At 49.0% G+C, this 24,668-nt stretch overlaps 2 protein-coding genes across 3 annotated transcripts; one reads left to right on the forward strand and one right to left on the reverse strand.

Annotated features, from left to right (window-relative positions):
• The first annotated feature begins 3,989 nt into the window (after positions 1-3,989).
• Positions 3,990-7,659, forward strand: C8AH1orf35 (chromosome 8a C1orf35 homolog). Its single transcript, XM_059270770.1, has 7 exons — positions 3,990-4,342; positions 4,484-4,529; positions 4,636-4,718; positions 4,794-4,866; positions 4,976-5,061; positions 5,866-5,997; positions 6,123-7,659. Exons 1-7 carry the CDS (start codon positions 4,098-4,100, stop codon positions 6,241-6,243), a joined length of 786 nt encoding a protein of 261 aa, XP_059126753.1. The 5' UTR covers positions 3,990-4,097; the 3' UTR covers positions 6,244-7,659.
• Arf1 (ADP ribosylation factor 1) lies at positions 7,496-23,204 on the reverse strand. Of its 2 annotated transcripts, none has more exons than XM_059270771.1 (5): positions 23,077-23,204; positions 9,421-9,604; positions 9,225-9,335; positions 8,898-9,022; positions 7,496-8,772 (listed from the first exon to the last, which is right to left on the reverse strand). In XM_059270771.1, exons 2-5 carry the CDS (start codon positions 9,566-9,568, stop codon positions 8,611-8,613), a joined length of 546 nt encoding a protein of 181 aa, XP_059126754.1. In that variant the 5' UTR covers positions 9,569-9,604; positions 23,077-23,204; the 3' UTR covers positions 7,496-8,610. The 2 variants fall into 2 exon arrangements, with proteins under 2 accessions (XP_059126754.1, XP_059126755.1); XM_059270772.1 differs by lacking the exon at positions 23,077-23,204 and adding an exon at positions 22,668-22,714.
• Positions 23,205-24,668: the final 1,464 nt, after the last annotated feature.

The raw sequence follows: 24,668 nt of genomic DNA on the forward strand, positions 1-24,668 counted from the left end.
ACTAACAGCTCTACCAGCATACCCCTAGGAACCTCCAAGTTAAATTCCTAGATCACACATAGCCTGCAGGGATCTTTCTCACCGCCTCCCTTTATTGGTCCTTCCCTAAAAGGCTACTCAGGGTCAAACACTTTCCTGCCCTAGGGGACCCAGGAGTGTGGCCAAGCTGTGTGTCTTTTTTGTTTGATTTCGAGACAGTTTCTCTGTGTAGCCCTGGCTGTCCTGGAACTCACGCTGTAGACCAGGCTGACCTTGAACTCAGATCCACCTGCCCCTGCCTTCTGGATTAAAGGTGTGCACCACCACCTGGCCAGGCTGTGTCTTGAACTCCTAGTCTACTCCAGTCTGCAGAATAAGTGGCCACACAAACCAAAGCCAATAAACAGCTGCCTAAACCTTTGTACATCTTGATGTTGATGTGATCCCACTGGCTTCCTCCAGATGCAAGAGTGCACATAGTACCTAACTTCAAAAGCAGGCCTGTGAGCATCCAACCCTTCACGGCTGTAGTCTGTTGCTGCAGATTCTGGTTCTCACTGGAATAGGCGGCTCGTCAGGGCTGCACAGGCTTGGAACTGGTCTGGACACGTGTCCCACATCCTCCCAGCCCCATAGCCATGCTCCCCTTAGCTTCACCTAGTAAGCAAACTGGTCAGACAGTGCAGCTCAGCTTTCTCCGTCCTTAGCATACCAGGTCAATGGTGAGGGCCCCAGAAGCTGCTGTCTTGCTTTCTCGAGATCTTCCCTGGAGATGGCTGGCTTACTCCTCTTTCACTGTGGACCACATGACTGCTGCTCCCTTATTGTACCCCTTGGGTCCATCTGGGCCATACATCCATCTCTAGTGTGATCCATTCTGAGGGATATGGTTCCAGCCAGGACATAAACTCGGGGCTTATACCAGGTGCCTCACAAGCTGTTGGTGGATACTTGGCCTGTGTTCAGAACAAAGACACAAAAGTGGGGCTGTTTTCGTCTATTTTGGATGCCGGAGAGTGCCAGCTTGGGTAATTTTTCAGACTAGGGATGGATGACTGTGGGGCGTTTACCCAACCACCCCCACAGTTCCCCAGAGTTTTCTTGAGTGCGAGCAGCAGGAAATATTAGATAGAAGGATTTATTGCGGAGAATATTGCGGAGATAAACAGATAGAAAATAAAGGATAGCCTCGAGAGGGCCTGGAACCTATTCCAACGGGCCCGACTGTCTCTGCCCCAGGGTATTTATAGAGACGCCAAGGGGTGGAGCAAAAGACCTCCTCCCCCAGCACAGCCAAGTGCAGACCATCTCAGACACCTGCACTCAGGCCCGTGGTCCTAATCATCCTCTATGCAGACCTGCTGGGTAAAGCCACGAGGAACCCGAGAACGGGCTCCCACAGATGACAAGACCTATCATTAAGATATAGTTGTCTGTCCGTCTGTCTGTCTCTCTCTCTTTCGCTCGCTCTTTTATTTATTTATTTATTTATTTATTTATTTATTTATTTATTTATTTATTTAATTTTTGGGTTTTCAGAGACAAGGTTTCTCTATTAACAATCCTGGCTGTTTTGGAACTCTGTACACCAGGCTGGCCTCGAACTTAGAGATCCGCCTGCCTCTGCCTTCCGAGTGTTGGGATTAGAGGCGTGCGCCGCCGCCGCCGCCGCCGCCGCCGCCGCCGCCGCCGCCGCCACCACCACCACCACCACCACCACGCTCCATTTCTCTCTTATGTTGAGGCAGGGCCTTACTAAATTGCTCAGACTACCTTTCAAATCTCTTTGTAATAGGCAGCCCTTGAACTTCCAACCTTCCTGCTTCGGCCTCCTGGGGACCTGGATTACAGACTCTTGCCATCAGGCCTAGCTCAGACTGGGTCCTTTAATTATCAGGGTGGCATACACACTGTGGCCTGTGTGTTGTCAGAGGACAAATTGTAGGAGTTGGTTCTCTCCAACATGTGGGTCCTGGTGATCAAACTTGCTTCAGGCCAGGCAGTGGTGGTGCAGGCCTTTAATCCCAGCACCTGGGAGGCAGAGGCAGGTAGATCTCTGTGAGTTTGAGGCCAGCCTGGTCTACAAAGTGAGTTCCAGGACAGCCAGGACTGTTTCACAGAGAGAGACTGTCTCAAAAAACCACCACCACCACCACCAAAAAAACAAAACAAAACAAACTTGCTTCACCAGGCTTGGCAGCAAGAGCTACCTACTGAACCATCTCACCAGCCTGGGTACTTTATAAATAGTAATTTATTCTCAAAGTTGCAGATTTTATACATGTTTTGTCTTGTAGAATTATGTGAAGTTTCCCCAGTGACAGAAGAGTTCTTACAAGAGAGTGATCCAGCTGCTCTCAGAATAGGTCCCTAAAATACTGTGGTGAGATGTGGTGGTTCACATAAGTACACCTTTAAGCCCAGCACTTGGGATGCATAGGCAGGTGGATTTCTGTGAGGCCAGCCAGGGGTACATAGTGAACCCTATTTCAAAAACAAACTGGGAGAGGTTGGCCAAGTTGCCTCTCCTGATTTACGCCGGAAAACTGGAAACCAGGGGGCTTAGGGCAGCCCAGCACTTGAGTGTAATCTGCATGATGAGGCTTGTTTTTTTATTTTTCACCTCCTTTGATAACAAGAGGAGCCTGCTTCAGAGGCCAACATGTTCAAGGTTATATGAATCACAACAATGTTTGTCTTCAGAAAAACATCTGAGGTATAGGAACATCATTTACCCTATTCTGTAGAAGCTGAGGAAGGTCCCAGGCACTCTTATGTTCCTTGCCACACTGGTTGACATTCCAATTTCCCTTTTTGAGAAATATCAACATGAGATGTTCCTATCTTCATGTCAAATTCATTATATCCTCACATAACCTTAATTCAAACCCCAACACAAAAAGAACCTCACCACCCCCCAAAATCATCCGGATGCCAGCACTGTTGAGTTTGGACAAAGGATCTGTTCTGGGTTCTAGACAGCCAATATCTCACTTTTTTTTTTTTTTTTTTTTTTTTTTTTTTGGTTTTTCGAGACAGGGTTTCTTATGTGTAGCTTTGCGCCTTTCCTGGAACTCACTTTGTAGACCAGGCTGGCCTCGAACTCAGAGATCCGCCTGGCTCTGCCTCCCAAGTGCTGGGATTAAAGGCGTGCGCCACCACCGCCCGGCTTCAATATGTCAAAGGCCCAGCCTTCAAGAACAACCCTAGTGGAAGATTTAAACATGGTAATGGGGGTGTGTTTTGCCACACATCTATTACAGACAGGGCTGAGACTATAATACAGAAAAATTGCAGTCATCATTTAAGCTTTAGCCCAGATACCGACTCGATCATTCATTGGCTGCCAGGTACAACTAATGATTCTTTTCAGGGCCAAATGACAATGCTAAACCTATCTTCAAAGAACTTTAGTTATTCTTGGCTTCTTGGTCATGCCCAATCAGAACAAAATGCAATTAGCTCTGTTCTTCGTACTTCGTAGGTCAGTAAAGTCTCACCTACACAGAATACAGATCACTGTGGTTTAGGGATGCTTGGGCTTTGTGGCCTTTATCTCACTTTCGTGCCACAATCTGCCACCCAGTGCACAGAAGAGTTGATCTGTTTCTTTGGCGACTTTATCCGCCCCTCAGTGTTCGGGAAGTTTTGCCACTATTTGACTGCGTTTCAGCACTGACCTGGACCTTTGGAGTTAGCACGCCTGGCTTTCCGAGAGGCAAGGCGTCAAGCACAAGCCCTGCGGCGCCCTCCTGGTGTCACCAAAGTTTGTCGGCATCCCAATCCACCGAGGATCCTAACACTAGGGTGACACATAAGGTAGCACAGTAGCCGTTTTTGTTTGTTTGTTTGTTTGTTTTTTCAAGGTGCTAGTGCGTAGGCGCACGTGGTAATGGGATGAAGGATACGCCTGTGGGTCTAGTTCGGACTGAACACCGGGTGCAAAGAGGGACCTCGGCTGAGGCTGCCCGAGCCACACACTGCGCAGGCGCGCGGACACCTTCGTGAGAGGCGCAGGCGCGCGAGTGACGTCACGGCGAGCGTCCGGAGGCCCGGTGGTGCGGGAGTCCGGCGCTCGGGGCTGCGGGTACTGGAGATTGTGCGGGGTCTCCGACGCCATGTTCGGCTCCAGCCGCGGCGGCGTGCGTGGCGGGCAGGACCAGTTTAACTGGGAGGACGTGAAGACCGACAAGCAGAGGGAGAACTACCTAGGCAACTCGCTGATGGCGCCAGTGGGCCGCTGGCAGAAGGGCCGCGACCTCACCTGGTACGCGAAGGACCGGGCGCCGTGTGCCGGCCCGAGCCGTGAGGAAGAGCTGGCGGCTGTGCGCGAGGCGGAGCGCGAGGCGCTGCTGGCCGCACTGTGAGTGCCGGGGCTGCGGGGCGACTGCCAGCTCCGGGGTTGGGATCTGGGTGGCTCCGGGGCGGGGCTAGATGTGGGCAGGGCAGGGAGGAAGGCCACAGGGGCGCATGCCCCCTTGACGTGCACCCCCGATCCTCGCAGCGGTTACAAGAACGTGAGGAAACAGCCCACCGGCCTGAGCAAGGAGGTGAGTCTGGGATGCGGATTGGGGGTCCGCAGGGCGGGAGGGGATCTATCTGTACCGGTCTAGAACCTCCTGCCCCCCAACTCCCCCCAACCCCGCGTTCCCTTAGGACTTCGTGGAGATCTGCAAACGGGAAGGAGGTGACCCTGAGGAGAAGGGCGTGGACCGGCTGCTGGGCCTGGGCAGTGCCAGGTGCGGCGGGTTGGGGAGAAGCGGGCAGGACTGGGTGGTGGTCCAGAACTGTCCTCAATGCTCTGTCTTCTGCAGTGGCTCCGCAGGCCGTGTGGCACTATCCCGGGAAGACAAAGAGGCTGCCAAGCTTGGGCTGTCAGTGTTCACGGTAAACCCTGTCAACCCCAATGCTCAGGATCCTGGGCTTGGGGGTGTCTGGGGAGACGTGGGGCGGGACTCCCTGGGTGTCCCTCCCCACAGCTGAATTTCTCATATAGCACCACCGCGTGGACAGCGAAGGCCCAAGCACAGCCCCATCTGCTGCCAGGAAGAAGCCCCGTGCTGAGGACAAGGCCGAACTGGAGTAAGTTGAGTCTGAGTCCCTATTCTGCCTACTCATGTACGTCAATGAGTCTCTTGCTGGCATCCTATGTGAACTATGCCAGGCGTGGGCGTGAGGACACTGCACCAAGAGTGTATTCACAGGAGAGACTGGGTGTCTAGGACCATAGGTACCATACTGGGAGGTTGAATGCCGGGTCTTGTTGAAGGACCCAAGCACTGCCTTAGCTCTTTTGGCTTTACTTAAGTTGTTGGGCCTCCTCCTCCAGGCTGGATGTGCCTACCCATCCAGAAGCCCAGGAGCCTGACAGTGGGATGGAGTTTCAGAAGCTGCCACTGGTGACCCAGCAGGGTGATGGTTGCAGACAGGAGGCCAGTTTGATGGGAGGTGGAGCAGTTAAAGTATGAGGCTAGGAGCGGTGGCACTTGCCTTTCTTTAATCCTAGCACTTGGTAGACAGACAGGCTGGTCTCTGAGAGTTTCCACCAGCTGGTCTCCAGGCCTTGGGATTTAGCAGTGTGTGCCTGTCTGGTTAGTTTTGTGTCAACTCAATTCTGTACTTAAGTAAAATAGTGAGTTCCAGGCTACACAAGCCTGCATAGTGAGAAGCTGGCTCCCCCGCCACCCCCCAAAAGGAGGCACCCAGGTTAGCAGCTTTCCAGAGGGAAGCTTAGCCTTGTGGAGCGGATGAGGAGCCTAAATTAAGCTCATTTACAAATATAAACTCACAACATATAGACATGCACAGTGCTGTGGTATGGACCCTGCCCTAGTCCCATTACTTTCCAGTCCTTCACACTTAGACCCTTTATATTCTCTCTTGCAGTACAGAGAGCTCCAAGAAAAGCAAGAAAGAAAAGAAACACAAGAAGAAGAAACACAAGAAACACAAGAAGAAGAAAGACAAAGAATACAAAAGGGAGACTGACAGCTGCCCATCATCTCCCTCCCCTGCTCGGTAAGCTAGGCCCAACTCTACCTCAGGGGCACTAAGGAAGTGGGGGGCAGAGCTGGCCAGGCCTGTTGGGATCCCTGGTAGGGTGAGAGACCCCTTCAAGTGTCTGGTTGTCCTTGTCTTCCTAGGCCCAGACACCAGAGACATGATTCTGACTTCTCCCCCTGCTCTAAGAGGAAGCGGGGACATAGCCAGGACAGTGGAAGGAGCCCATCCCGCAAACGACAAGACAGAGGCTTTGATGACTGAGAATGTGGCTAGACCAAAGGACACCAGAGCCCTGGTTGCCCTGAGCTGAGACCCTACTCACCACCAAGCATTGTGGGGTCTATAAAGAGTAGTCACTGGATGCCAAGTGGCTACCAGCCCCCTCCCTACTTGCTCAAACTAACCATCCCATCCCTATCTGGGATAATGCAGGTGGTAGGATTCTGAACCAAGCTTGTTGGACCTTGGGATCTATCTCGCCATTTGGAGGCAACTTATGTGGCAACCACTCCAGGCAGCTGAGGAGTTGGGGTCCTAGGTGACCAGAGACTAGTGCTTCTGTGAAGGTAGTGCCCTTGTCTTGCCCCCATGCCAAGGAAGATATAGTTGCCCAGAAGCCTACGGCCAGACTCCTGTTTCTGCTGCCACAGTACAGGCCCTTGAGGTTTAGGAGTGTGTGTGTATGGATATCTATCTGGTTACTTCTACTTTTTGTATCAACCCACTTTGTACGTAAGTAAATGTATTTTAAAAGTAGAGTGTATCATCTCACTGAGGGCAGGTTAGGCTGGGATCCTGTGGCCCCAGCATGGGGCATCCATCCAGTATACCTGAAGGCAGGGTCTAGGGACCAGGATCCTATCCTTGAGACTGCCTTAAGACCATACAAATGACCAAGGAGTTGGAAGAACACTTTTGTGGATATGAATGCACCTGCTGTCTGCACAAGAGGTCCAGTCTGGTTCCTACCTAGGCAGAAGCAGTGGGTTCAGCAGACAAATAATAGCAATTTTAGGGCCTGTATGCACGCATGGGCAGACAGTAGAAATCAAGCCAGACTCTATATAGCAAGTTGTTTTCTTCTGATTGTAAAACTGTATCTGCTGGGTGGGTGTACTTCCTGAGACTCAAGCTGTGGCTTGTACATTGACCTGTGCCCTTCAGGTGGCTTCCTAAGCATGAGTGAAGATTAGTTATCTAAAACACCACCTCAAGGGAGTGAAGGTCTGTTCACTTAGGCAGGGGCCCACTCAGGACTTTGGATCTCCTAGTGGTCACATCCACCCAGAGACATGTACAATCCCAAGGCTGGCCACCTACTGAAAGGACAGGAGGCATACCTCGGTTGTCACAAAAGCACCAAGGCTGGTAGGGACCCTGAGACGTGAGGGGAGCCAAGACACCCAGGTCTCACCGACTTCTACCAGGGCTTGGAGGGTACCTGTTTTCTCTCGAATTAAAAGGGCTCTCTTAGGAGGCAGCCTGGCAGTGGTGACACTAACACACAAGCCCATCAAATAGTTAAGAGACTTTATTCTAATAGCTATAATTACAGTGCTTGTCGAAATGAAAACTGAAAACAAGTATACAAAACAGTTGATTACTAATTGTGTATTGAAAGCAGTAAGAGGTTCCACGACACCAAATAAACCAGTTCTGAGATTTCCCCAAGATAAATTTAACAGCTCCAGCTTCTTCAGTGTTTATCAAAATACAAAAGAAAAAAGTAGAGGTCGTCTTTCGATGGCAAATCGGACCCTTGCAGGCTGAGGGAGAAAGCTACTTCACACATGGAGATGGGGGTGCTCCAGGATGTGGGTCTGGAATGGATCGACCCTCCCAGCTTGCACACGCTCCTGCTGGTGAGACCCAGGCCTCCTGCCAGCGCGTCCAAGTGGGCCCAAGAGTAAGCTGGGTATGTAGGCTGCCATCTGGCCCGGCCACACCAAATACAAGCCGGGCCCTGCACCCCACAGTGGCTCCCAGCCCACCCCTAGGTGACCATGTGAGCACAAGTACAAGCACAATGCTATGGAATGCAGGTGACCCAAAGACAGGCGAGTCACGGGGGCTCTACTGTGACCATGCAGCGGATGGTGGTTTGTCACCTTCTCTCCTGTCCCCACGGGAACAGGTGATCCGATGGACTAGCATTCAGGCCATTACTGCAAAACCTACACTAGGCATAGTCTCCGTTCTGTGTGTTCAAGTGTTCTTGTCCTGTATTTTTAACTATTTTAAAAAATGCACTGAGTTTGGGTTAAAAACCAACCACCAAATGGATACTGACACCAGTCTACAGCCCAATGGCTCCCGGAGGCCAGGTGCCCCTACACCCAAATCCCTTCTCAGTACTGACAGTGAGTTGATTCTCTTTTTACAATAAAAAAGCTAAGTAATATTGCATAGGAGTACCAGAAACTGCCTCAGTGGAAACAGAAACTATTTACATTAAATAAAAACCTGGCTGCAGGCTGCGTCTGCACATGTACAGCACGGTGCGATGCACACTGTGACCAACCCATGGAGACAGCTTCTGGCACTCAGGACCACAGAGTCGCACGTTTGCCACATGAGAGGAAAGCGGAGGGCGGAGAAGAGGAAGTGAGGGGGAGGGAGGGGTCTGGTTCACTTCTGGTTCCGGAGCTGATTGGACAGCCAGTCTAGTCCTTCATAGAGCCCGTCCCCGCTGGTGGCACAGGTGGCCTGAATGTACCAGTTCCTGTGGCGTAGAGAGTGCAGCCCCAGCTTGTCTGTGATTTCGGCCGCATTCATGGCATTGGGGAGGTCCTGAGGGAAAGGAGGAATTAGTGGCAGGGACCAGCAGCAGCCAGGCACCCGGGGCAGCCTCTCACCCACCCTCTCTCTTCCCTGACACAGGTTCTCCATCAGGGAAGGACCTTGCTGGTACCTACCTGCTTGTTGGCAAACACCAAGAGAACGGCATCCCGGAGCTCATCTTCAGCTAGCATCCTCATGAGCTCTTCACGGGCCTCATTCACACGTTCTCTGTCATTGCTGTCCACCACGAAGATCAAGCCTGCAACACAGCCACATTACTGCACATATTGAACACTCCCCACTTGATCTACCCACAGGCTCTAGATCCAGTCCTCCCACTGGCCATGATGCTTAGTGTGACTTTATGCCCTGAAACCGGCAAGGCCATCATCGGGCTCAGTGAGCAAGTACATCCCTCTGGGGCAAACAAGAGGAATCCAGGACAAGGATTGGCCCCTCACCTTGGGTATTCTGGAAGTAGTGGCGCCACAGCGGCCGGATCTTGTCCTGGCCGCCCACATCCCACACAGTGAAGCTGATATTCTTGTACTCAACTGTCTCCACGTTGAAACCTGGGGGCAGGGTTACAGCTGAGTTTCCTCTGTACTCCAGAACACCAAACCCAACCTCCACCCTGGTCCTGGCCCAGCTTCTCACCAATGGTGGGAATGGTGGTCACAATTTCACCCAGCTTCAGTTTGTATAGAATTGTTGTCTTCCCTGCAGCATCCAGGCCCACCATGAGAATGCGCATTTCTTTTTTGCCAAAAAGGCCCTTGAAGAGGTTTGCAAAGATATTCCCCATGCTTGTGGACAGGTGGAAGCGATACTGGCCAGAGACCTGGGGAAGCAAGTTGTTCCAGTCCTGTTATGTGCTGCCAGTTTAGGGCCTGTGGCAGGTCAGAGACACACCTACCTAGGAGTCCCCGGCCCCAAGCATTTTCCCATCCCTCCTAAAATCTCATGGGGGAGGGGAGATAATTCGATCCCAGGTGGCAGAAAACCCTGTCTACCAGACTCACTAGGCATCTAAAGGCCACACACTAATCAAGGAAGGCACAGATACCAAAAAAACCCACCTTGTTTCCCAAGTCTATTCACCTATCTGGATATCTAACTACAGCCATGCACACTCACACTTGGGAGCTGGCATGTTTACTCTCTAAAAAAGAGTGCTTTGAGAGAGACACGAGGCCTCTTACAGCCTAACAGAATTCTTTACAAGATCAGAAAGAACCACCTTACATCTCTATCCTTACTTCGAAGTGTCAGAGTACCACAAATTACAACTAGAGAGCTGGTCACACTCTAGGCTCAATACTACAGGCCAAATGTTCCATCACCTCCTGGTGACAGCAGGACAAGCCCAGAAAGAACTGTGGTGTCACCTCTCCAGGCATTTCTGTCATCCAGGTCATGAGAGACAGTTGTTAAGGCAATATTCCATCCATCTCAAGCAGCCCAAGAAGGTAGAGACCCAAAGAGTAAACATATGGCAACACATTCCCTTGAAAACCTATACAAAAGGATGTTCCTATGAGAACAGGTAAATGTGAGGATGTGTTCCTCCAAGGGCATGTACACACACTCAGAAGGGCCCACTGGCAGAACAGAAATGCTATAGGTGCCAATCAACTAAGCTGGCACCAATTTACCAGAGCGTATCAGATGTTAGGGGCTTTGAGAAAGGACAGTAAGGCTTCTAAGGGCTCTGGTGGCCACTTTTATTCATCACTTGTTTTTCATCCAAGTGGATTTTACTGCTTTCTTAAATGCTGATTGTTAACTTCTAATAGTAAAAGCAAATAGAAGGCTATAGAGCCTTCAGAAAGAGATGTACCTGTGTACTATACAAGGCTGCTAACCTCACAGGAAAACGAACAAGCATGGTGTGAGACAGGATGACAAGGCTTCCCTACATATTGTCCCTCTGTGCTACTACAGCAGAACACAAACTGGACAAAACAACAGATGAGCTGGACATCCCAAATCATGGCCTGATTAGGTTAGATTTTTTTGGCTCTAAGATGTGGCTGGCCTTCAGCTGTATCCACCAGAGAGGAATGCCATGATCTCATGTGGTAAGTGAGTGTGAACCTACTTTCAAAGCCCTTCTCAGGATGGCCCTCATCCATTCTTGAGGGTGGAACCTTAAAACCCAAACACTCGCTGGGCGGTGGTGGTGCACACCTTTAATCCCAGCACTTGTGAGGCAGGGCCAGGCGGATCTTTTTGAGTTCGAGGCCAGCCTGGTCTACAGAGCGAGATTGAGATCCAGGAAAGGCACAAAGCTACACAGAGAAACCCTGTCTCAAGAAAAAAAAAAAAAAAAGACCCAAACACCTGCCCAACATTGCACTGGGTTCAATTTCCTATATATGAACTTAGGGAATACATTCAGACCATAGTAGTATATTCAAAATGAAGGCTCCCAAAAAGCATAATAAGAAAAATATAAACACAAGAGGATGGCTGTAATTCGAATATTTGGGAGGCAGAGGCTGGAACATATACTGAGATTATCAAAGAAAAAGAAGAAATAAATCTGGGCATGTTGCGTCATGCCTGTAATCCCAGCACGAGGGAGGCTGAGGTTGGCAGACTTCCTCAAGTTTGATGCCAGCCTGAACTAGTGCAAGACCTTTCTTTCTTTAGAAAAACTAAAAAACAAAACCAATGGCCAAAAGGGGTGGTGGTGGGTGGAAAGAAGTGAGAAGAAAAGAAAGAAAAGACAGGTGGACAGGACAGATTGACAAAACTACAGAGAGGAGACTCTTAGCTAGGCAGGAGGAGCACATGCCTTAAGAGCTGAGGCCTGCTGCCAAAGCAGTGACAATGCAGTGCTGGTGGGAGGAAGACTCTCAGGCAATACTCTTTAAAATTCTGAGATTACGGCTCTCAACCTTTAACTCCTACCAATTACAGACAGGGAAGACTAACTAATTTCAACATGGCAAGTCATCCTTTGAGGATCCAAACCAGGCAAAAGGAAGTGAGTCCAAGATGAATTGAGAAGGGACTCACTAGTTGCCATAGAGCAGGGAGCACACCACTTAGCTGTTTCTTTGAGTTTTGGTGATATGGGGAATTGGGAGAGTGAAAAAGTACAGGCAAAAATCCAAAGAGCAACACACAATTTACTTTAAGCAAAAAAGCCCAACAGAAGCAGATGGATATCTGATCAGCAATCAGTTGTCCATGCAAAAAATTCCACGTTCTAGCCAGATGGTGGTGGCGCATGCCTCTAATCCCAGCTGAGACAGGCAGATCTCTGTGAGTTTGAAGCTAGCCTGGTCTACAAAGTGAGTTCCAGGACAGACAGCCAGGGCTGTTATACAGAGAAACCCCATCTCAAACAACAACTACAAAAAATTCTACCTTCCTTCCAAATCACAAGTGGTTATCAATGGAGAAACAGTGGTAAACAGGGTATACATAGAAGGCTGGTGAGGCAGAGGGGGTGTAAGACAGCTCTTTATGCTCAGGTAATGTGTAGAAACCAATAGTACCTGCTATATGTGGTAGTGCTCACCTATGATCCCAGCATTTGTAAGGTTGAAGCAGAGTTCAAGAATAATCAATCCTTGGTAATAAATAGTGGGCTAGTCAAGGCTAATCTGAACTACATGAGACCCTGTCTCAAAAAGAAAAGCACCTCCCCAAACCAACAACAACAAAAACCACAAGAGCACAGAGGGGAAGGGGTACCTGCACCCTAACAGGTCCCTACAGTAGCAGGCAGACACCCTAAATAACTGTCCAGTGGTGGGGATCTCAGCCAAGTTTGACTGCATAGCTGCATGACTGCCTCACTGTCCATGACTAATGGCGATCCAGTGATGCATTCTTGAATGTGATTGGGCATGGCCCACAGCTGAGTGTGCTGGGCTAACCTGCCTTCTCTACAGAAGGGCTATGAAAACCACAGTGGTCATTTTCCTTTTTTTTTTCTTTCTCGAGACAGAGTTTCTCTATGTAGTTTTGGTGCCTGTCCTGAATCTCACTCTGTCGACCAGGCTGGCCTCAAACTCACAGAGATCTGCCTGGCTCTGCCTCTCAAGTGCTGGGATTAAAGGCGTGTGCCACCACCGCCTGGCTCCTTCTTTCTTTTTAACAAGAATCACCAAAATGAAAAGCAGTCATAGAATTAAACGATGAGATGAGCTCCAGACTTAAGACACTCAGCAAACAAGCATGTAGATACCCCTGCTCACACAGGCACTGTGTAATCAGCACTTCTGCACTGGCATTCTTAGTGTCCTCGTGGCACTACATCTACTGCTTTTAGAACAGACTCAAACCCAAGAATGCCTCCACTGAGAGAAAAGCCCAGAAGCTACATGGACTAATAACCACCACCAGGGGCTGGGCACAGGCCCTGACTGCATGATGCCCAGTCAAGGTGCTGTCACCTTCCCTCTACAATCCCACATACAAGCCAAACCTGCTTTTCAGGTTCCTCTGCATTACTCCATTAGCAGGCAGTGAAAACAGACTTCCCAGAGAGCTCTTGCTGGTTTATTCTGCCTCCCAAGCCACCAGAGGGAACGCCTTAGGAAGGAAGGCCCACAACCACCAAGTTGGAATGGGGTCAAGAGAGTTCATTCTTCGGAGAGGGTAGGACAAAGGTTGAAGCGGCCTCCCCTTTGGCAACCACACTCCCCACACTGCTGTAGCAGGGCCTTCCTGGCCTCTTGAGTAAAGGTGAGAAAACACAGCTGAGGCCACACCTACTCCACAACGATGAATGAATGCAACCAGACTGGTTTAGCAGCTCAAAAGGAGCCTCGTGGGCAGCCGGGCTGGGGTGGGGGGTGTCCACCGTCCTCAGATTCACGGACACCCAAGCACAAGTCAGACAACCTTCTCTAAATCAGACTGTGTAGGTTTGCCATTTCTCTCCAACTGCTGACACTATTTTGAAAGAATCCCAGTAGGAAGAGAGGTTTTCTGCTCTGGGCTGAAGAATGTTCTTTCCTGAAAAGGACTCACATTTACTACATGAATAAAAAGTTGGTGATATTTTAAGAGTTAACTCCTTTCAGCGGGCTAGAGAGATGGCTCACCGGGTAAGAGCACTTGCTACTTTTGCAGAGGACACCAGTTCCATTCTCAGCACCCACATGGCAGTTTACAACTGTCCTTAGCTCTAGTTCCAGGAGATGTGGAGCCCTCTTCTGGCCTCTGAGGGCACTGCATGATACATGCAGGCAAAACACATGTATTTTTAAAAATTTTTAAAATCCTTTAAAACATGGTTTATTTTTTATTAAGAAAAAGACAAGATCTCTCACTGACCCTAGAGTGCACTAATTCAGATGGAATGGCTTAGTCAGAAAGCCCTTGTACAATAAGTATTATTACTGACTGAGCCAACTCTTTAGTTTCTCCCTTCGGCTTTAAGACAAATCCACTGCAGTATAAATTACATATATTAGCGGGGGTGGGGTGGGATGGGGGGGGTGGCGGCGTTGCACACCTTTAATCCCAGCACTTGGGAGGCAGAAACAGGCAGACCTCTGAGTTCGAGGCCAGACTGGTCTACAAAGTGAGTTCCAGGAAGGCTCCAAAGCTACAGAGAAACCTGTCTCGAAAAACCAAAGCGGGTGGGGGGAGATTACATATATTTAGTCAGGCACAGTGGCACGTACCTTGAATCTCAACACTTGGAAATCAGAGGCAAGAGGATCTCTGTGAGTTCAAGGTTAGCCTGGTTTACATAGTGAGTTCCAGGATAGCCAGTGCTACACAGATCCTGTCTCAAAATAAGTTAATTACATATGTTCAACCACACAGACCAATAGTGTATACTCTCAGCTGTTATATTTGAGGAAAAATACCAAATCTGAAACTTTTCTGAAAGAACCTTAACACAATATAGAACATTTTTCAGCTAAAGTTTTTAGTAAAGAGTGCCAGTGTTCCAACAATGACACACAATCAGATACATGAAAACCTGAACCATCCCCAAACAGAATGCCTATAACTTAAAAAGGAGGCTTCTTTAGTGTCATGAGTAATAAGCTCACATGTTGACCTCTGCACATAGTGCTTTTTGTACATCAACAGGAACTGAGTATGTCTGTTCCTAAAGCCTTAGGTCTTCACGTGCACCTCAGTGAAATATTCTAGGTCTGGTCTGTTCACACAATCCAATACTGCTCTACATTTGTCATTATTTCATAAAATCTGCTTAAGAGGAAAACTGAATGTGCTGGGACTAGGACAGGCAGGCACTCCTGTAAGGGCAGAACTGTGACTCAATCAGCATGTTCCAGGCTGGGAGCTGGAACACAAGCCTGCTCTGCACACCGCCTCCCTCAAGCTTCTTGTCTTCTGAGTTAAGGGACTGGGAAACTCACTAGGTCTGATGTGAGTAGGTGGGATGATGAGTGAAAATGAAGTTGGATGATTATTTGCAAACTTAAGATGAATGTTCTCCCCCTCCCCAAAATCAGTGTGTATCTCTGAGTTGAGTTCTTGAACTATGGTAACAAGAATGCTGAACCTTGTTTTTATGTTGTTTCTCCCTTTATTCTACTTTTAAGCATTACCCTTTCTTAACATAACTACCTTCAAAATATGTCACCAAACACATTCACAGCCACATTAACTCTATACATTAGCAACTCTAAGCAAGTACTAACTGGGCTTCATGAAACTTGTAAAGGCTCCAATGGAGAAGCATCCTGTCATGTATCAGTGTGTCGTCTTCCTCTCAGCATCAGAATCCTGACTTGTAACTAGGAGTCAGGGCTTCCAGAATAAAATCCACATTTCCTGGAGTTTCTTGCAGCATTGTATGCTCAGGGCACCTACCCAGGAGCAATAGAACCCACATCCTAACATGGCAGTTCTCAACCAGTGGGTCAAAACCCATTTAGGGTCCCCCCCCCCCCAGACAGGGTTTCTCTGTGTAATAGTCTTAGCTGTCTCTTTGGGGGTCTTATATCAGAGACCCTGCATATCAGATATTCATATTATAATTCATAACAACAGCAAAATTATATAATTTTAAATTATATATTATATATAATTTTGGGGTGGGGGTCACCACAACGTGAGGAACTGTATTAAAGGGTCCTGTATTAGGAAGGTTGAGAACCACTGCCCTAACACATGGCTACCCTATTTCTACTTTGGCAGGAGGTACTTATCCTACTGGAAAAACTCCAAAACCACAGATCTGGAATTGGAAACAGCTCAACAGCAAAGCATTAGGTTTGCCCCCCAAAACCACAGACAAAACAAAGCAAGACAAAACACAAACATTCATCAACCCAGAAACACATCTAAAATGGTGGAAAGCACAGTAATAGGACAACATGAGATGCAACTGGAAAACCACCATGACTGAAATCAGAAGCCCAGGCTCAGCCCAGCCCTCCCTAGTGACCCTCCCTGTAGCCACTGTTCCGACTAGCATTCTTCATACCTTAGCCAACTCAACATGGCCACAAGACTACCATACCAGACTGAGACCAGTCTGGTGCTTCCAAGGAAGACCCCACCCTGACTCCTTATAAGTCCCAGGTTAGCTGTGCCCCCCAGACCCTAGCCCTTTACTCTTCATCCTTCTTGAGCACGTGGACGGAGCATGCACTTGTGTAGAGGAGACAATACCAGCTGGCTATAGACAGGTGCAGCTTGTTTTTGTTGTAGACTGGAACTGAGGGGAAATGACCCAAGATCATACCCTGATCTCCCACCTTGAGATCCACAGAACACTTGTTTGCTAACAATGCATGTTCTCAAACCACCCAGGGCTCCTGCTGAAGCAATGAGGCTGAGTCTCAGGGTGGCTGTGGCCTCTCCATGGCACCCTGCTCCACTGTTCCTTACTGAGGACAGAGTAGGCACAAAGCCAAGCCAAGTATCACACACCCAAATTAAACACCACCATCCCTAGGAACAAGAGAAGCAGAAGGACCTGGAGGAGCTGGTAACCAAGAACTCTTAATTTCTGTTGCAAGGCAAATCAAAGTAATGCAGCTTTACCAGCTTACCCCTTTCTTTATGAGCTCCTTACCCCCAACACGAACGAACGAACGAACGAACGAACACACACACACACACACACACACACACACACACACACACACACACACACGGGTGGGGCCAATGAAGCTGGACATGGCATCCCAGAGGCCCTTTCCACACCAAAGAAAAAGGGAACTGGAACAGCCAACAGCTAGTTCATTGTGCTTTCATAAAATAAGCTCTTCCTCAAACCAGCTACAGTGAGCAGGGCACTCTTCTACTAAAACTCAACTTTAATCCTAGGTCCAGCCCTACTTTAGACAAAGAGGCTGGTGGCTACGGGGGTATTTATTGAGTAAATCAATCTTCAAAACTTGACTTCTGACGTCACAATGGCTCAAATCTGTAATTCTAGCACTCTGGAGACTGAGGCAGGATTGCCCTGAGTTCAGGGCCAGCCTGGGCTATAGTTTGAAATAGTCTCATGACAACAAAAAAGGAGGGGCTACAGATGGCTGCAACTGCAAATATTACCGTTGCAGAGGACTAGAGTTCAATTCCCAGCACTTATGTCAGGCTGTTTACAACTGTCTGTAATATAGCTCCAGGAGGACCTGACGCACTTCATACAGGATCTTGAACACTGCACCCACTTACATAACCACATGCAGACACACACAAAAATTAAAAAAAAAAAAAAAAATTATATAAATTATATGTATATAAAAAAACCAAACAAACAAACAAAAACCTTTGTTTCTACCTTCAGAGAACTTTCATTTGGAGGGTAAAGAGTGCCCTGCCCCTTCTTCTGAATACTTGCTCTTCAGGAGGAAACAAGAATAAAGTGTACAGGAAGGCTGAGCTGTCACTAGGCTCGCTCAACTTTGCTGCAATCTTGCCCCACCCTGCTGGAGTGAGGCACACACACAAAGACCACACCCCCCAAGTCCACTGTCCACACTTAGCCAGGCACTGCTGACCACACACTACTCAATCCTATTTCCCCATTTTCCCGATGTCAGAAAGCTTGATGCCTTGCCTTAGTTTTTAGAGGCCTCCCCTCAGGTGACCAGCATCCAAGGCATTCTCTGGCAACTGGCCCCATTCCCTGGGTAAGGATCCTCCATGTGTCCATATCCAGCTTTTCCACCAAAATCGGCCCCCTTCCCATTTTTCCACCCAGTTCTTCAGACTTAAACCATGGAGACTTGCTGCTACCACATCCAGCTACATTCCAACAACTGATAATCAGGTGCAAAGTGACACCTGTGATGTTAGAACCCTCACATACAGTAGCCATGGGACCGTCTGGTGCCCACCACACCCTTTAATCCACTAAATCTGTCATCTCTAAAAGAAGCCAATAGACAACCTAACATCTGCACAAGAGAAGATCCCCATGAGTCTGCCCCAACAATGACATCACAGGGACAAAAAGGGAAGTAACTTCTAGTGAAACTCTACTTTAATGCTAGGCCCAGCCATTCCCATACACAGAACAAAGGGAGGTGGCTAGCTACTGAGGCACTAAATGCCAACCACAGCAATCTCAAGGGCATGCCACCTCCAAAATTAACTTTTTTCCTGAAGCCAGAGAACAACCTTTTGTAAGGCACTGAAGAAAACAAAATGCACTGCCCTTGACTTACAAGGCAACCTTAAAGCTGGGTTCCTGAAAGACTTGGAACATCTGTTAATATTATGCCAAAGAAAAGCTTTATCTTTTTGTGATCAAGCTTAGGCTATCACAGAGGGATTTTCGCCGGGCGGTGGTGGCGCACGCCTTTAATCCCAGCACTCGGGAGGCAGAGCCAGGCGGATCTCTGTGAGTTCGAGGCCAGCCTGGGCTACCAAGTGAGTCCCAGGAAAGGCGCAAAGCTACACAGAGAAACCCTGTCTCGAAAAACCAAAAAAAAAAAAAAAAAAAAAAAAAAAAAAAAAAAAAAAAGCAAAATATCCTTTCTGAGGACTACAAAGCTGCTCCAGGGACCAGGAGCACCCTCTCTCTAGTCCTACCCTCCTCCCACACTGCTCCTGGCTGGTTTCCATACTCAGAGTACACTTACCCAGCTCAGAGCCCTTGTGTCAATTGTCCTGGGCTAAGAGGCCTCTGGTTCCTCCCCCAAACTTGCCAATCTTTTTCTATCAGATCTCTGCATAAATGTCACCTGCGAGGTGACATTTCTGTCTCCTTGGATAGGCCCCAGTGCCTGCCTTCATCACTCAAGGAGGGTCAGGACGAACACTCCAAAAGCAGGCATGGACAAGTAGCTTTTGTGTCCAACGCTAAGTAAGGCTGCCGCCTCCACCTTCTTCCACTAGGCCCCTCACAGGTGACTCCTTATCAGAGAAGAGAAAGCAATGTCATTAAAAAAAAAAAAAAAGGTTTATCAAGGCCTTTGGGATTAAAATAAAGATCACACACCTGTGGAGAGGCTAATCCTAATGACTGTCTGGGAAACTACAGGGCCAACAAGCAAAATTGCACTATTTTAACTATGCACAAGTGTATTGTGTGAACATTCCTACACCGGTAACATCTAGGGACTCAGGTGTGCACAGACCTGGGAACTGAAGGTAAAGCCGTTGAAGAAGTAAGATATGCATCAAACCTACCCCAAGAAATGCTAGCTCTAAGCATACATTTCAGTTGAATACCTCGGTATGTCCGAAGTCAGATATGACCTTAACAGAAGAGAAATGTTAAAAACTGAAAATAATGCCAAGCAAAATTTCACCACCAAAGTCACTAGAAGACAGAGGATTTTAAATATAAGCTGTTGGATTCAAACAAGGAAGAAGTTATCTACAGAACAGGAAGCTTCAGAGGAAAACACACACTTCAGGCCATCTAGCTCGGCCTTCATTCTCATTCTTCAGCAATGAGTCTCACAAAATCTAGAAACCCCTTTCTTGGCCACAAGCACCTAAATCATACAAACAGAATTAAAAAAAAAAAAAAAAAAAAAAAAAGAGGAGGAAGGAAGAAAGAAAAACCTGTCAGAGGACACCTAGAGAACCTGGGCCACAAACTTCCCTGTTTCAGTATATGCCATTGTAAAAATATTTTGATAATTGATACCAACAAAAAGTTATTGTTTAACATACAGTCGTCATCAAGCACAAAGAGCCTTTTGGAAAGAGTTCTAGTTTGCTAGCATCCCTTTGACAGGTACATTTATCCTTATAGATATCACATACTTCTTGAAATGTGCAGTGATAATAACCAAGTCTCACTCACCCACACTATACAGCAGCAATTCTCAGATCCTCAGAAATATGGGGAGCTGTCTGCCACATAAACTTAATCACCTCTAACTGCTGTCTGTAAAAATATGCCTGCCTAGCATGGGAGCACCTGTAATCCCAGCAGGTCGTAATCTTAGGGGCTAAGGCAGGAGGATTGAGTTTAGGGCAAACCTGTACAACACAGTGAACTTCTTCCCCATGAACAGCACCAATAAAACATAGGTCTATCTTCCTATTTTCTGTCAATTCCCGTTATCACTTAAAACTTTCCCTATTATCAGGGCCTGCAGGAGTACCACTCTTCCTAGTGTATTGGCTGCTAATAGGCAGCAAGCCCTGTCACCAATTCGAGTAAAAAAATCAGGAAACAGGACCAGGTAAGAATGTTGTGGAGGCTGGGCCCTAATCAGTCCCACCACTTCTTTGTATCTGTAGCAGGACAGGAGAGTGAACACCTAAAAGTCCTCCTGGAAATAAAGATCTTGCATATGCCCATACTAACAAGTTTTCCAGCCAGGCCACTTGACCCACCTGAGAGGGCTGAATTACCTTTCAGGACATTGACAAGCAACACCACAAGCTATTACCTGGAATTTGTTATCACAATCAATCAGTGTGTAGTGAGGAATCCCAATGTACACACACACACACACACACACACACACACACACACACACAAAGATGCTCTTAATGTCAGATCTCAACACAAAGAAATTTTCATGTTTCTCTCACCATCTCTGTCAATTTCATGAAGATCAAAAAACAAAGGGATTCATGAGAGGCACAGGGACAGATCATGAATGGCATAGCAACCTAGAGCAGGCTGGGGTCTGATGGGCTCCTGAATGCAAATGACATATATAGCCAGGCAGTGGTGGCTTAGGCCTTTAATCCCAGCACTAGAGGCAGACAGATCTCTGAGTTTAAGGCCAGCCTGGTCTACAGAGTGAGTCCCAGGACAGCCAGGACTGTTTCACAGAGAAACCCTGTCTTAAAAAACAAACAAACAAAAACCCTGCACATCAATGTAACATTTAATTCAAAGAATCTGAAAAACATTGACCCAACACCCTCAAACCATTGTTAACAAGCTATTGCATGAACCTGCACAACAAGTTTTTTCTCTTGGTTAGGATGCCTGACACCGGGTCATCACAATACTGGTCTAATTTACCTTTACCTTGGAAAAAAAAAAAAAAGGCTGTAGTTTGAAGCCTGTCTGGAGCAAAGATTCTGAACAACCCCTCTGCAAGATACTATTGTGCAAGAGGCACAGTGGACATCTTAGCTACATGATTTACAATCAGAAGCGTGTGTGAGGAGCACAGAACTAGTTATTGTTACTTTCCTTCCAGGATGAGTAGACTGAGTATGAGTCAGCTGTTATTCACAGTTAAACCGTGTTGTGTGTGCAGTGCTGGAGATCCAAACCGAGACTTCATACAGCTAGGAAAAGCACTCTACCCCTAGTTCTTAAACCCTTTTGAAGTAGCAATTCTGTACATCTGCCTCACAAGCAAGACAGCAGTGGGTGATCCAGTGACTCAGACTTATTTTCAACAAGATGTTTAAGGATAAGTGACAGACACTGAATTAAGAGAAACCTTTATGCCAGGGAGACAATGTAGTTCCAACAACGTAGCTCACACATCTGTGACTGCCCCTCACACCACACAACTCTCAACTCTGGAGAAACAGAGAAACCAGGTAGTAACCGTTCATCACATCTCACAGACTAGGCTATTTGTGACAGTGCTGCTGAAAGCTCAAAGGTGAGGGCATTACAGTCGCACGTCAGACACTGTAGATACTGGTTAAGACCGAGGAGGAACATGGAGCCAGCACACAAAGCACCATGGCATCTCACTAGTCTTCTGTCTGACACACACTGCAGAAACCACCAGAATCAGCCTGCAGGAAAAACTGCTGACCACTAGTTGTGAAACAAGAACTACAACGGACTACTCCAGCATTGGTTGTGGCATCACTACTGGGCTCTCCGGCGACTTCTGGGACTAAAGAGTACCTGCCCCTTCCTTTTCGGGCAAAACAGTCATTTTCTGGATGGGAGAATTGCTCCTTGATGAGAGCAGATTCCCTAGCACTTAGGTACCATACAACAGTTCAGCTACATACAGTCCAACATGGCAGGACCACCACCCTGACTGGACAGGCAGAACTGTGTATTGGATCTGGTCTGTTACCCGCAGATGATTCAGAGACTGGGAGCAGGTTGTTCCAAAGGCCAGGTTAAAAATTCCCCAAGTCAGAAGGGCCCTTCTAATCCACCAAAAAAAAAAAAAAAAAGCATCAAGGGAGTCAGTCCAGAGGTGAAACAAGACCCATCCAGAGGCCACCGGGCCCTTGAGTGTAAACCTCAATGAAGATCTCACCGGAGAAGTGTGGGGCCCAAATTACGGTTCGCTGGGGATCAGAGTGGGCACTCTGGGATCCCCCGAGATCCGCATATGCTTTTCTTAAATCCCAGCACCCGGTTCAGCAGTCCCCAGCCGCTATCCACCTGTCCCAATCCCTTCCCCTCCTACAGCTCTGATCCTCTGGGCCGACAGGAACCGGACTCGAGCAAGAGAGGAAGACCTCGCCACCTGAGTGACCTTGACGCCGTCTCAGGGCCACCCAAGCCTCAGTTTCCCCCGCCCCAAGGCCCGTACCGTATCCGAAGCTGTCGGCTAACCCTCCTAGGAGGGAGACCCCGTGTTCCCCGAGCCCTGCTCCCCGCTCCCGGGCCGTGGAGCCTTAGGAGAGGCGCAGAGAGGAACAGCAGGAAATCTGGCTTCCTGGAGAGGAGCCGGCGTCCCGGCCGGACTTCCGGGCTGCGGCCCGCGGCGGGAGGCCAGGCGTAAGGGCCGCGGAGTGGGGGAGGGCCAAGCGGCCGTGGGCGACGCGGGACTCGGGGAGCCCGGATCCTCTGCCCGGCCTGCCGCTAGGTCCACTGGACACAGATCCCGGCCCGCCCGACCAGACTTGGCCCTTAGCAGCCTGAGTCGAGCACCCCTCGACGCCCACGATGACCCGCCCGTGGCCTCCCCAGCTGCGGCCCCAGCGCGCCCCGCACCTCACCTCCGCGGCGGCTGCTCCCAGCCAGGCGTTGGTTTCGCTCCCACAAGATGGCGGCGCTGACGGCAGCCACGTCAGCGCCAGCCGCGGGGCACGCCGGGGGAAGAGGGCGGGCGCGCCTGATGCCCCGCCCCTAGAGAAATGGCGCTTGCGCGGCTGCACCAAGTAACCTTCACGGGGCGGAGCCAAAGTCGCTCTGCTTCCGGATCGCGGTCCGGGGCTAGCACACCGGCTCCCTGGACTAGAACGCGCAAGGGTGTGGTGTGTGAGTTTCCGTGTCCATCGACGCGTGCGCACGCGCGCCTTCCTGCGGAATTCCAGCCCATTCCGCGGATGCGGGGGTTGAGGACAGTAAGCGTTCTAGAGCGCCAAGGTCAGAGTGGGAAGGTCGTGTCAGCACTGAGGGGGTGTGATGTCCCTCTCAGAGGTCTCCAGAGTCTCTGATCTCCCAGCTGGCCCTGGGCACTGAAGATAATGATGTGACTGACAGGTGACCGAAGCGGGAAGAGGCGCAGGCCAAGTGTCAGATACGCACCATGCCCCTACACTGGCCTTGGACCTGTGTGCACTCTTAGAGCTGACCCAGAGAACCAGAGATTTGCGTGGGGGTGGCACTGCCTGAGCGGGTACTCTGGGTTGCCCCGGGGAGCGAGGGGGCAGGGGGGAGGGCTAATGAAGGGTGCAGGTGAGGAAGAACCTGTTACATCTCCCTGGGAAGCCTTCCCTGACCGATCAGAAGCAGCAGCAATCTGCGTGCCCCCTCCCCTAAGTATGCGGGAATCAGACCCAGGCTCTGTCCATCCTGTTCAGTTCTTCCACCCAGCTTTGTGTGGAATCCCACAGGCAAGAGATGTTCAGGGACCTAGGACATTTTTTTTTTTTAACGTAGAGCCCTATTTGTTGAGTTGGTAGGAAGCAGTTCTGTTACCTGGGCCTAGATCGGTCACTCTGTGTCCAGGCACAAGGTGCGGGGCAGACTCACTGTGTTTAGGGGCTGAGATCTTTGCATAGCCCTGGCTGTCCTGGAACTCACTCTGTAGACCAGGCTGGCCTTGAACTCAGAGATCTGCCTGCCTCTGCCTCCACCTCCCAAGTGCTGGAATTAAAGATGTGCACCACCACCACTACCAGGCTTCAGGGCTCCATTTTTAAGTGCCACTTCTGTAAATTGCTATGGGGGTACCTGCCCATTCCCTCCCACCCTCAACACACAGCAGGTATTCATGCAAAGCCTTGGGTGCTGGCTCCTCACACCCCAGAGTCCTGTGATCCCAGCCATATAAGAAGCCTGTCACAGCCACTTTACAGATGAGAAAACAAAGAGACAAGAGTGTCCAGGAAAACCGCAGGTTACCAATCAAGAACCAAACTCTTTGTGTTCCTAAAAAGATAAAATTGTGGCAAAATAGAGACAGGGTGGTAGTCCACTGTTTATCCTAACCTGACCACTGTACGCTCTAGTCATGACCAAAAACTCACTGTGTATCCCATAAATAATTATTTGTGTCAGTTAAAAACTTAAATAACCATTGTAGATACTGTGCAATGGATGATAAATTTGAAGTAGACCCTACTACTGAAACCTAGATAGGCTC

The sequence above is a fragment of the Peromyscus eremicus genome, chromosome 8a (genome assembly GCF_949786415.1).
Source record: "Peromyscus eremicus chromosome 8a, PerEre_H2_v1, whole genome shotgun sequence".
NCBI classification, from domain to species: Eukaryota; Metazoa; Chordata; class Mammalia; order Rodentia; family Cricetidae; genus Peromyscus; species Peromyscus eremicus.